We start from the raw sequence: 13,038 nt of genomic DNA, 5'->3' as shown, positions 1-13,038 counted from the left end.
AAAATCTGCATATTGTTTTTTATCATTTACCGAGTTGATGACTAGCTCTGAATCTCCCAGTATCTGGATTTGAGCAGTACCTTTCTTAATTGTTAAATTTTCCAGTATCGAAAATGCACTTAACTCTGCCCAGTAGTTGGTACCTTCTGCGAATGCAGCTTTGAAACAGAAACTATGGTTTTCCTTCAGAAATAACACACGTCCAGCACCACAAATCCCTGGAATTTATGGGAATTTTATGTCTCATGCATTTCATATTCATATTTGCAATTAAAATAGTAGATGAGGATAGTTCTTAACAGTAGAGGTGTTTTCTTTATAATGAACTATTTCTTTTATTCTGGGCTCTTCACATGCTTGGTGATGCATGTTACAGTGCCAAGTATTGTGAGTTCAGTTATTTTAGTTTCATATTGTCTAGATATGGCTCTTGGGCCTTTACTCCTTGGAAATTAGAAGTGCTATCATTTTCATTTTGGAGGACAGGTTTGTTCAGTTGACATTCTTTACTGTAGATTACAGCTACTGGCTTATAATGTGGATAAGTTTAGGTCCTGTTCATCTTTTTGAAAGGTAAATGAAATGGTGTCATTGGTTGCCATCTGAAAGTTTTTGGTGCCTGGAGAACAGTTTTATTGACTTATAGCTTTATCAGTGAGAAAGGTTTCATATCAAATTTCCTCATGGTTTAATTGCATCAGCTGCTTCCTTAACTGTATTTACGCTGCGGTCTTCAGTCTGATTATTATTATCTTTCACCTTTTCCTGGAAAAAAAAATGGATTAAAAGTTAATTTGTTCGACAATGCCCCGTTTCAAAATGAATCTATTAGTAAAATCCTTTTTACTTTTGGTTATGATGTAATGAATCTATTAGTAAAAGCCTTTTTACTTTTGGTTATGATGTAAATTGATGTCTGAGTTGAAGTTTGAATGATTCTCAGCTTGATTTTTAATCTATTTGAAAGCCTTCTTTGACTGTAGTTGTGCCGCAGGTGTAGATAATCAATGCTGTTAATGTAACAAGATATAAGATCAACTTAGGTGTAAATAACAGCTGAGTTAAATCTGAATCCTGCTTTAGTTTTAGTCTTGATGTAAGTATATAATATTATTGTTAATGATGCTAATAAGGAATGTAACTGAACACAATGAACATCAATCAGCCAACCTTTGAAACGGTATGATAGTAGCAGGCACTGCAGATGGTACTGGGGTCTATAATATATCATGTGTACGTACGTGATGATTTTGGTTGTTTGAACTGATGAATAACACTGGGCAGATGGTGCCTGCAATGTCATGCTTTTCATGGTGAATGACATGTTAGTAGCCTTTCATATTAAATATTTAGTCAGTTAGATTTTGGTAAAATTCTTGGCTGTCCCATTTAACTGTTACCTTGATCATCGACAGGAACTGTTTATGAACGTCCTTGTGCATTTATATTTTGTTTGTTACATCAGTCAATATTTTGCTGAACCTCAGAACGGTTTTTCTTTCTTGCTGTTTTTATTTGAAGTTTTCATATTTCTTGTTTTGGGAGACATTTCTTTTGTTGTTTCTCTCTCAAGTCTCAAATAGGTAGTGCACTACAGAAATTGTTGGTTAGTGTATAGCCCTGTGATATGGCCTTAATTTTCAGTTGAATTCCTTTTGGTATTTTGCCCAAATGAAACTAGAAGTTATCATCATAGTTTATTTGAAAAATGTGATGTCAAATTCTAAGACTGCCAATTTCCTATGCAAAATATCCGAATTTGCTCTCGTGTATCATGTCCTATGGAAGACAACTTGAGTTGGTGATGTTGGACTCTGTGTGGATCCAAGTTGGAGTTGCTTTAATAGCTAACAAAATTTGCATGAAATTTTCCAGAATATAATTTCATAGTAAAAAAGGAAAAATAATAATTTATTTATTTATTATTATTATTATTATTTTAATAGCTCAATGGAGACCGCATTCGTAAATGTTAATCTGAAAGCAGTCATAAGCAAAATGATTTGTTGTTCTTGTCTAATTTTGTGAAATCATATTAGGCTTGCTTACACCTGCATAAAAATTGCAAAATCTCCATTACCTGCATAAAAATTGCAAAACCTCCGTTAACTGTTGCAAAACTGAACTCTTATATATTTTGTTGCACCTATCATAGAATTCACACGAGACCTATAGACATTTGGGTTCAAGATGCTTAGAGATGGTTTTCTGTAATTACGTGATCTCACCTAAAGTATTACTATTCTGGATTAACCCTTCAGAATTAGTGGTTGTACGTGGCATGTGATTGTTTTTGGTTCAGGATGATTTTGCTATGTTGCAATTGTTTCTGGTAGATATAGATTACTATGGATCATTCAAACTTTTGTGAGCCAAGTGTGTACATGTGTCATGAAACAAGAAGACTTAATTCTGTCAGAAAGTTGGGGATTATGGTGAGTGCTTTTCACAAATAAGATAGATCCCTTGTTTTCTCTACTATGGAAGATGCTCTAGACACTCACAATGGGTTGCACACTGCTATTAATCTGTATTCTATTACAAATGTGAGGCAGGAGGAATGTAACTATGATGGCCTCTGTTGCTTTTCCTGGGATGAAAGAGCAGTATGAGACGCTGAGATTGAGCCCTGGGGCTTCTGAAAAAGATGTGAAGAGAGCCTACCGTCGCCTTGCGTTGCAGGTATGCAAGTATCCATTTGAAGCTATGTCTCTTACTTTCAAGATCAGATATTTTCAATAAATCTTCCATTTCTGAAGCAAATAGAAAAAGAGATACAGGTTTGAAATAGAAATTAAAAATGTCAGACTTCACACATTCTTGAGAATTTTTAAGAAAATTTGTCTGGCAATATCCCTGGTCATATATAATGTCAGAAAACATTAATATTGCACTCATATGTTCATATAATCTGCTTACAGTATCATCCGGATGTTTGCAAAGGAGATGTGCGTGGGGTTCAATTTCACAAGATCAATCAGGCTTATGAGGTAAATTGTCTGCCTAAGAGTAATATTTATCTATATGCATTTTCATTCTGTAATATGGGACTCTTATGCAGGCCCACGGTTTTCTGATTGTTGTTACTTTTGTGATAATGAGTAGACGTTAATGTCCAGTTTAGCAAAGGCAAAGCAGCAAAGCTATTCTGTTGATTACTCTGTCGAGGGCATGATGGGAATCAATAACGCTTATTGGGACGAGTGGGAAGAATGGATGGGATGGGAAGGAGCTAGAACCCTTGATTATTCCTCTCATATTAACATTTATGCCTGATGAAATTTTATCATAGACTGTGTAGGTGTCTATTGTCCGGCCTTGCAAACAGTTATGGCCTCTCCATTACCGATGCCATGTTGACTGTTATGGGCTATCTATAAAGTTCCTGCTATTGGCAGAAAAACAACTGTTTTAGAAAGCCCATAAAGCTTCTTCATTCATCTCCTGGAAATACAATATGTTCTTCTAACTGTATAGTGGATTTTATTTATCTTCAGTTGGTTTCCATAACACAAAGGACTTACTGATCCAGATGAAGCAACAACTTTCTGAGTTGTCTCTGTTTTAGTGAGTCATTTGATTTGGTCATGGGTCCTGATTATTAGACTACCTGTACATATGTTCTGCTCATTTATACTCTCAACTACTTGTACATACCTGCGGGATATCTCTCTGGACCATGTGATTATTATGGGGATCTGCTCTTCATTAAAGAGCTCCTAACTATTCTTCTTGCAATTTGTAATGACATTCATTTAATGGAAACCATTATTTTGATTAAGAGATCTTTGATCATTGAGATGAAATGCTGTCGTTTCATTACATAATGCAAAATTTCTACATATTTGATCCTTGAGACATAATGAAACCGTTTCATTCCATAATGAATTTTTCTATTGTATATCATCCTGAACAAGGCATTATTCTTGGTTGTAACTATAGGCAATCCCTACCTGTATTTGCAGGATTCAAATGTTGTTAAGTTTTACCATTAATGTTAATTTTATATGTTTCATATAGGACTCAGATATATTCAATCAATTAGTTTTGAGTATTTGCTTTCTAGATTGTTACCATGACAAATCTAGGGTAATCCCTGACAAATTATGCTTGGGGCTATAATTGTGGAGCCATTGAGTGCAGAATTGATGCGTAGATCCTGTAGCAAGAGAGATCTGAACTGTGCAGGGCGATTGAAGTAGGCAAAGTGTCCAGGTTACAGATGTAGCGGCAAAGAGTGGCCAACAATGGGGTGGCACTAAAACTACTTATGTGATAGATACGGAAGAAGAAACTCATCACAATTTCGAAAGTATTCATATTTACCATTTAAAATGTAAATTCTTCTGATTCCTTTTTCAAGAAAACAGTGGGAATTTATAGATTGTGTTTCTTTGTTTACATTAATGATAAAAGATCCAGATGAAATTCCCTGAAGGCTTGTTCTTTTTCAGGGTTTGAGTGAAAAATGTCGCTGCGTATGTATCCTACTTATGGAAAAGGGTATAAACAGTTTTGGGGCAGCAAAGATTGCTCCAGAGAAAATTCCAAGAAACTGAAATCATTTTAATTGAATTTGAAATTGTAGAAACCTTGAACCCCTTTCTTAGTTTGAAATCAAAGTTGAAGATGATTGGTGTGAGTAGAAGGAAAACGAGTGTATGGGAGTATGGGAGTGTAGAAGGAAAAATATCTGGAGACACAGATTATGTGAGGAAGCAAAACACAAAGATGGTCTAAAACTATTGTTAGAATTGGATATCAAAGAAACCTGTTAACCTATTGCGAATGAGTGATGCATAAGCAGTGTTATGTGGGGGCAATTGGTGTGTGACCAATGTTCTGTGTGAACTGGCGATCATTGGGAGTTGTTATCTGGAGACACAGATTAAAGTATAACTGAAAATTTTGGTTGAGACTATTTCCATTTTTGGAAAGCCAAATTGTAAAATGCCCTTTAAAGGAAGGATGTGTAGGGATTGCAGAAATTTCCATAATCAAATTCTTGATGTAAATTTTTAAAAATTCACCTTATATAAAGGTTTCTAATTTTTTTGAGAGCGCTCTTTCTTCTTTTTAAACCCCTTAAAGGTGGGGTGGGGATGTAAGATATATATTTTATTTGTAGAAATTCAGACAAGTAAATAGAACATTTAAAATATTTGCACTGTTTTGCCTCTTAAAATGCTTGAAAATGAAAGTTTGAATTGTATCTTGGACAGAGCATAGATTAATAAGTGCTAAAAGCTTGCTTTGAGGGCCAGAGAAATACATAGTGTTTTGAATGGTGGGTTTGCCAAAATGGAATCTAAAACCACTATATTTGAGGACTTAAGTATGTAAAACAAAATACTTTGAAAAATACAATACATGAATTTAAAATCGGTTTCAAAATTTTAATAATGTTAATGTTTTACTTCTACTGTCAACCAGTAATGTAAGTGATTTGTTTTAACATTTGCAAATCACAAATTTCTCCACTTTTCATTTACCATGTACAACGTTGTAATTTACTTTTTATTTAGAAAAAAACCGTGCTACCAATAATCTATTGAACCTATTGAGCTTTAAGTATGAACGCGTTCTACACTTACTATATTAATATGAATGGTTTGGTTTTGGTTTTGTTCTTCTAATATCAAATGTACTGGTACAGGATGGTCAACGTGGTTATTGCCTTCGTCACTACATATCTTTATATATGCTTGACTATCTATAGAACTTTCTTCCTTTCACTAATCTTATCGGCCTCTCTTTGTACCTTTTGGGACAATTTGTACCTTTTGGGACAATTGCTAGTTTATGATCTAAAAAAAATCCACCTACATTATCGTAAGCAGATCCCTAGCTTAGCTCTTCTAAAACACCACGATCAACCTTCACATTTTCGTGATAAAAGTTGGAATTTCCAGTGAAACTCTGTCGTCGAGAAAATCCCTTACATGATAATTCTCAAGGTTTTTTATTAAATTGATTACAACATTTTTGTATTTCTTATATTTTTTTAAATCAAAGTGGTCGTACATTTTTGTAATGTTGTCAATGAAGATTTAAAATTGCTATGGACAAAAATATTTTCGAACAATCTAAAAACGGGTCATCGCCTACAAACAAACAATACTTACATGGGTGATATCTGATTAGGATTCCAAGTCCAGTCCAATCAAATGAGATCAAGGCCACTTGCTATCCTAAGCTAAGCTGAATTATCGATAACTAACCAAAAACGGTTTACGCAAAAAGATTGCATTTGCTTTATACATGTAAAGCCATGAAAATCGTATTAAACTCATTAAAAAAAAACCCAATGGCAAGACTACCGTTTTCCCAATCACCGTTCAGTATATTGTACATTTATAGCAAATGAGCGTACCCCATTTAACGAGATATTCAACAATAATAACTGTCATGTTATTACCAAAGCTGATGATTCTAAAGTAAGTATCTAGCTCATAGAAACATCAATGATAAATAGTGTTAAAGACCAAAACTGAAGATTCTGAAGTAAATATTTAGCCCATAGAAACATCAATGATAAATAGGGTTAAGAGATATTTAACAATAATAAATAATGTAGCATAGATTAAACACTTATTTGGATTAGGAAAGACGCAATCACAAACAAAACGGAAGATACGTTGCTAGAATCGCTATGTCTTTATATGTATAACAGTGGAGCTTCATCGACTATTCACAAGATGGCTGCTGTAAATGTCAAGCCATCCAAAATTCTGTCAATGCATAACTATTCGCAAAATGGCAGCCATAAAAGCCGTGCAAAATTCTGGCGTTGCGTTATCATCAGGGTGATGCATTCAAAATTGCGTGAGGTATAGAGCCGAATGCCACACATATACGAGATTATATATATACATTACATATATAGTCGTAAATAGATTGCGGTTATCATGTTTGTGGCTGAGGAGTCTTGGCAACCTCAGAGAGTTCAGACTTGGTTTTATATTTGGACTCGTCTATCTCGATTCCTTTTTCCTTGGCTGCCTCCTCACCAGACATTCCCATCCTGGACAGCCCGCCTTTTCTACCCATCTCTTGATATCCTTCCTTCCCTATCTGAGCAGCTCTTGTGCTCCCTCCCTTCTTTGCTCCCTCTATCAGCCGCTCCTGCTCAATAAATCATACATTCAATGACGTACAATTTCAAAACACACAGAATACAGGAAGTAATTGAAGGATCCAGAACAAGAATAAGAAAAGAATAAGGCTAATTAGTTACACCTGGGATTCCTTGGGCATGAGCCCTTTCTCCTTGACTTCTTCGTCTGTTGGCTCACGGGTACCTTCCTTGCTGCTGAGCCCTCCTTTCATGGCTCCACGTTTGAGCCTCATTTGAGCTTCTTCTGACATGGGAGCGTCATCCGAACTCATTTTTCCTACCTGATAATTAACTACCTAGTACCCTGGGATCACCCTTTTCACTGGTCGATATTCTAATCAATTCCGAACAATCTGCAACATAATGTGCTCCATTGACACAATGATGTATATATATAGGTTCCTATGGTTGTCTGAGGTATGTTCTATTTGATAAGCTTTAGTATTCGAACGACATGCAGCATGACACGTATTATATAACGCGTCGATTTCATAGATGGGTAATTGTTTATCCACCACGTTTCGCTCTGCAAGAATTATTCATGTTCGAAGCGTACAATCCCCTCTTCTGCATCTTCTGCATTTTCTTCCATAGGGGATAGTTTGGCTCCACTAGCCTTAGACCTGGACCTCTAACGTTTTTTCAAAGAAAGTAAATTCATGAAATGACTTTTAGTAAGAAGGGGAGAATCATTAAACTTTCCATTTTCCAATTGTTTCTCCTTTTGTAAGTTCAATCTTTCGTAAGTTCAATCTTTCTTTGAGAGCCTCAAAGATCATATTCTTATTATTGACATAGGATGCATCTTTTTGAGTTCCTTCATTTCTATCTATCATTAGCATAAATAAAGATAGGACTCTCGATACCTTCCCTAAATTTGAAGTCAAATAATCTTTAAGGTTCCTTGAATCCTATCCCTAAATTTGAAGTCAAATAATCTTTAAGGTTCCTTGAATCCTCTACCCCACTAGCTTCTCCTCGAACAAACATTCTCGAGCCAATATCTCAAAATCACTACTTCTAAAACCCTTGAATTTTGTGTTTTGAACCACTTTTGTTTCTTCAAGGGATCCTTGAACACATTCTTTAAATAAAACTTCTGAGGTTTCCTTATTAGAGGGAGAAACTAGATCTTGAGCATCCTAGTCTCAAACTGACTTTTGTTTGTTGCTTCCTTCATCCAATTGAATAATTAATTTTCTACATAATCCTTAAAGCCATTTCCTTCTGATTCTTTGGAAAAAAACCATTGGATTTCTCTCCCGCTCTAGAAATTTAATGGCATTGATTTGTTTATTGATTTTTAGATGAAGGGCCAAATTTTGAGCAAGTTTTTTTCTAAGTAGCCTCCTGCCTACTTTTTTCCGCTTCCAAATAAGACACTTCTTTTTTATTTTGTTCCATAGAAACCCCATCCCTTGAGGGAAAATTGTTCTCTACACGCCCTTCATTTCGCATTGAGCCCACTCAAATATTTGGACTATCGAAATTTACTCCCCTAACCCCATAGATTACCTCTAAAGGACACACACACATTTTGTGCCCTAACTTCCTGCAACAAGCGCACTGAAAGGGAACTCCCCAATAATCTGGGGGTTGGGAGAAGGAAAAATCCCCCCACCTAATCGCAAAATCTACCACTAGCCCTTTGCTATTGACAACTTCCATGAGAACCCTTACAATGCATTAGTCTTCTAGCATTAGTTGATCTTCCTTTACTAACAAATTTTTTCCAACTGCATTCTCGATTGCAACGAGATCTTTCTTATTCCAAAACTATGGTAGGAGTCCAGGAAGCAGGAACCACACCTACCTTACTAAAAAGGCTTCGTGTCTTGGGTTGAATCCCCAATACCACTAATGAAGGATGAGACTTGAGTCCCCCCATAGCCACAAACCCTTTTGTTGAGATTTGTAGCTTGGGAGGTACTCCATAGCCCTGGGTATTGGGCTTGTGTGAATTGGCACCAAAAAATCCATTTGTGGGCCAAGTACCTAAGAGGTGGGTTTTGTACTCAAAGTGTTGGGCATGAAACCAAGATGAATTTTGTTGATTTGACCCTTGGATTGCATGTGGCACCCTTAGTGGAGCAAAGGGCTACAAAGAAATTTGAGGGAGCTTTTGTCAAATGAGGAAGGAAATTTTTTATTATTTATATGTAGTGGGCTTGTGGCAAAATTTTAAGGTCGACACGACTTTAGGAGATTCATAAAAGAGGGCTATATGTTTCCATCAAGTAGCATATAAATAAGAGAGGATTATAACCTCATTTGGCATCCAACAACACATCCTCTTCTCAAGAATAGACAGAGGAAGGGAGATGAATACCTTAGGTAGTCAAACTGAATAGGAGTAGGAAGAAGAAGATAGTTTTCGTCTTGTTTTGTCTCATGGTTTGGTACAAGTTCAAGGAGGACATTTGTTCGAGTTCTTAAGGGAAAATTTTGGGTGCGTTAAGGAGGAATTTTCTCTGTGATGTTGGCTAAAATTTTATATGTATTGCAGGCGGTTGGATCCTTAATTTTTGGAGGCCAAGTAGCCTAGTAGGATGATAGGACTAGGCCACATCCTTCTGAGCCAAGTGCGCAGAAAATCAAGGTTTGTGGGAGAGTTTGCACATTCGTTTAGGGTTGCTACAAGGTGCCCTGGACAGGGCCGAAAAACTTAGAGGTATTGTGCTCAAATATCAAGTGTTTTAGAGGTCTCAAAGGACATCTTCAAGGAGAAAGGGTGTAGGTTTAGAGGTCCAATTTAGGACAGAAGTCGGGAAACCTGTGTACAGGGAGGAGGAATGTTAGAAGGTTGTCCAAAACAGCCCTAAGTGTAGACTTTTGAAGGACAATAACTCTGCTAGGAGTCCCAGACGTGTTGGCCTAAGGGTTGGCTCTTTGAAGGACAAAAGAAGGAAACCAAGTGGGCTAGTGTCTAAACCCTAGTTTATTATTGGAGAAGTACATCTTCAGTGAAAAGAAGGGTAGCCTCCAAGCCCTTGACTTGTCATCACTATAGCAATAGAGGAAGGTAGAAGTGGGCACATCAAGGCACTGTTCCCAAATGGAGTTGTGAACATTTGATTGAAGTCCTTGTGTGTTGCATTCTTGGTGTACAAAGGAGAAGCAAGAGGGAAGGTTGTTTAGAACCAAGTTCAATGACCTAAAGGAGCATTGTTCATTGATAGAAGTAGATTGGAAGCTAAAGGATCAACAATTTTGTTCAAAGTACATGGACCCGAAGGAGATAAGAAGCTAGCTACATTAGCAAGTAAGTCAATTGTATCTTGTTCAGGGTATATTGGTTGTCAAAAGACTAACACCAAACCCTAGTTGTATTCTTGTATTAGTGATTGTATAAGGGTCATGATCCCTGGTACGAGAACCATAGATAGTTGTATTATAGTTTTTTAATATAACGAAGTTGGGCTGGAAAAGTGAAAAGTTGTCTATTGTGCACTAGTTGATTTAATGTCGTGTTTATTCCGTTGTGCAAAGTAGTCTTGTTGTGGCATTTGAGCGTGTTTGTGCCAGAAATTCTAAAACCAAACCCAAATTCGTGTCATGGAAATTCAACACTTATAACATTGCTTTAAAAGCCACCTTCGATCTGAATTGAAAGATAATCCAGCAATCTTTTATGAGGATATGGAAGCACAACATATATCCAACCTTGGTCCCCAAAATTTTGACAAAAAATCACTGAAGTTTTTTTTTCGAGAAAGAAAAAGCTTCATTATATTATATAAAAGATCCAGATGATACAAAAACTAGTGCAAAAAGATGCAGCGACTATTTTGAGACACTGCGGTTATATACACCATCGCTGATCCATAAAAAAACATCAAATAAAATAAATAAACAGTCATCTGTGCATCACTTGCCGGATCATATCAGATATGAAACTGAGATTTTTAGAGATTGCAGGACAGCCATAAATCATGACATATGCAAGAAAAACAAAAAGATAAAGAAAAAAGAACCTGTATATAACCAAAGGAGCTTCAAGATCCAGGGATATAGAAATCCTGGATAAAATAGGAATTGTCTCCCTCTTTTACTTCCATAGACCATGACCCTGTACCTAAGAGTAGACCCTTCTTTGACAGGCAGTCAGCTTGGAGATTCTGAGCACGACAGATGTGTTGCATGGAGCAGTCTCTCAAGAGCCCCTATAAGAACATTATCCTATCCATCCAGCCTGCCAAGTGAGGGCTCCTAATGTGGCAGGCTCCTTTTACATGATTGATCATTGTTTTGGAATCAACATAGATTGGAATAGCCTGTATATCAAAAAACACACAGAAGGCAAGAAGACCCGCTAGAGCTCTCGCCTCAGCCATACTATTAGAGCCTTTTCCTTCGTTCCATGAAATAAGATATTGAAGCTTCTGGTCCATAATAATGTGAACTCCACAACCACAAATGTTTTGTTGTTCAACACTGTCAAAGAACGCTCTAGGAAATCTGTTGAGGAAACATTCTTTCTCTTTCATGAGACCTTTCTTCATTTTGGGCTGCTTTTTTGGCACAGAATCATAAATAGATATGATATGTTCCAAAATAGACTTTAGGGGGTCCTTTGAATCTTTGAAAATTTTACAATTCCTCCATTTCCATGCGCACCATAGGACAATAATAATAAGAGATCTCCATGGCTCTCTTTGCCCACTCCACCATTCAAACGCTGCATGGGTCGAAACAAAAACAACATGAGGGAAACCATAAAGAATTGCCAGATCATACCAGATTTGCAGAGAAGATTTGCATTGGAAGAACATGTGATAATTGGACTCCTTAGCTGATTCGCACATCGAGCATCTACTTGGTCTGTGCCAATTCCTTTTCCTTAAATTTTCCCATATCAAATTTTTATTGTGGAACACCAACCATGAGAAGAAAATTAATTTAAGAGGGCATCCCGACTTCCAGAGGATCGAAGAATATATAGAGCTAGAGTGAGAGGCCTTTAAATTATCATATCAGAGTAAATGTCTTTTACCCGAACCAGCAATTTTGCATTTGGCACCGTCCAAATCAGGTGGTCAGGTGACCTTGAGCGATGAAACCCACAACTACTGAGAGCATCCTTGACATAATTCCATAACATAACCAGAGACTCTGGCATACGAAGATCATTGGCATCCTTCCATAGAGGGGTTGGGCCTTGCCAAACTGTTATGAGCTTGTCCCAAGTAAAAATGCCTTTCCTGTAGGCTCCAACCTACAAGAGGTTGCTACCTTAATTCTTTTACAAGCTACAACTTAAAGGAAGCTCCAACCGCCATCAATTTTTTGCAGGCTACAACCCACAGAAGGATCCTACCTCAACATGCTCTAACCTATTCTTTTCATCAAGCTACAACTTGAAAGGAGACTACATCCCCTTAATACATTCAAGAAAACAATGTGCTAGTTACCTAGCCTATAAATATGCATACCTCCATCTCTGCTCCTATTTCTTCTACTCCTCAAATATGCTTCACATATGCTGTATATGTGCCCAGTAATAAACAACTCAAATCAGCACACACTTTCTCTAACTCTCTACCCATATGGCCTTGCAACCTCACACATTTTTATAAGAAAGCTTTAATGGATATTGGTATTCCAAATATGAAGATGAAGTGAAAAGAATTGTCTCTTTGCATTCTACTCATTCATTTCACACTTTTTGAGATTTTGAATATTAAAATAAAATAAATGCTTCACCAAATATTAATTTCAGCCAAATGTAATGATTAAATCAACAAACATAGCAACCCTTTGCAACATACATTAGCAATACATCAAAAACTATAACATACATTAGCTGAACCGCTCCAAATTATATCGGAGCTCCTTGCCGGATTATTCCTTCGTCGGCAAATCGCTCCGAGAAAATCCGGTGAACGGTTTCTGGCTTGGTTCACAGTTTCTGGTGGTCTGCG

At 36.7% G+C, this 13,038-nt stretch overlaps 2 protein-coding genes across 2 annotated transcripts; one reads left to right on the top strand and one right to left on the bottom strand.

Moving 5' to 3' along the window:
* The first annotated feature begins 2,556 nt into the window (after window positions 1-2,556).
* Window positions 2,557-3,359, top strand: LOC149238489 (chaperone protein dnaJ 8, chloroplastic-like). Its single transcript, XM_089366994.1, has 3 exons — window positions 2,557-2,682; window positions 2,922-2,990; window positions 3,106-3,359. The coding sequence occupies exons 1-3, from the start codon at window positions 2,569-2,571 to the stop codon at window positions 3,274-3,276; spliced, it is 354 nt and encodes a 117-aa protein (XP_089223120.1). The 5' UTR covers window positions 2,557-2,568; the 3' UTR covers window positions 3,277-3,359.
* A 3,319-nt stretch (window positions 3,360-6,678) lies between these two features.
* LOC149238488 (uncharacterized) lies at window positions 6,679-7,402 on the bottom strand. Its single transcript, XM_089366993.1, has 2 exons — window positions 7,240-7,402; window positions 6,679-7,125 (listed from the first exon to the last, which is right to left on the bottom strand). The coding sequence occupies exons 1-2, from the start codon at window positions 7,387-7,389 to the stop codon at window positions 6,907-6,909; spliced, it is 369 nt and encodes a 122-aa protein (XP_089223119.1). The 5' UTR covers window positions 7,390-7,402; the 3' UTR covers window positions 6,679-6,906.
* Between the last annotated feature and the right edge of the window lie 5,636 nt (window positions 7,403-13,038).

The sequence above is a fragment of the Pinus tabuliformis genome, chromosome 8, assembly GCF_031772625.1.
Source record: "Pinus tabuliformis cultivar Carrire ecotype Pingquan chromosome 8, CPIR1, whole genome shotgun sequence".
Taxonomy (NCBI): Eukaryota; Viridiplantae; Streptophyta; class Pinopsida; order Pinales; family Pinaceae; genus Pinus; species Pinus tabuliformis.
The sequence above is the reverse complement of the archived record's forward strand: the minus strand, read 5'-3'. Positions and strand labels throughout refer to the sequence as shown.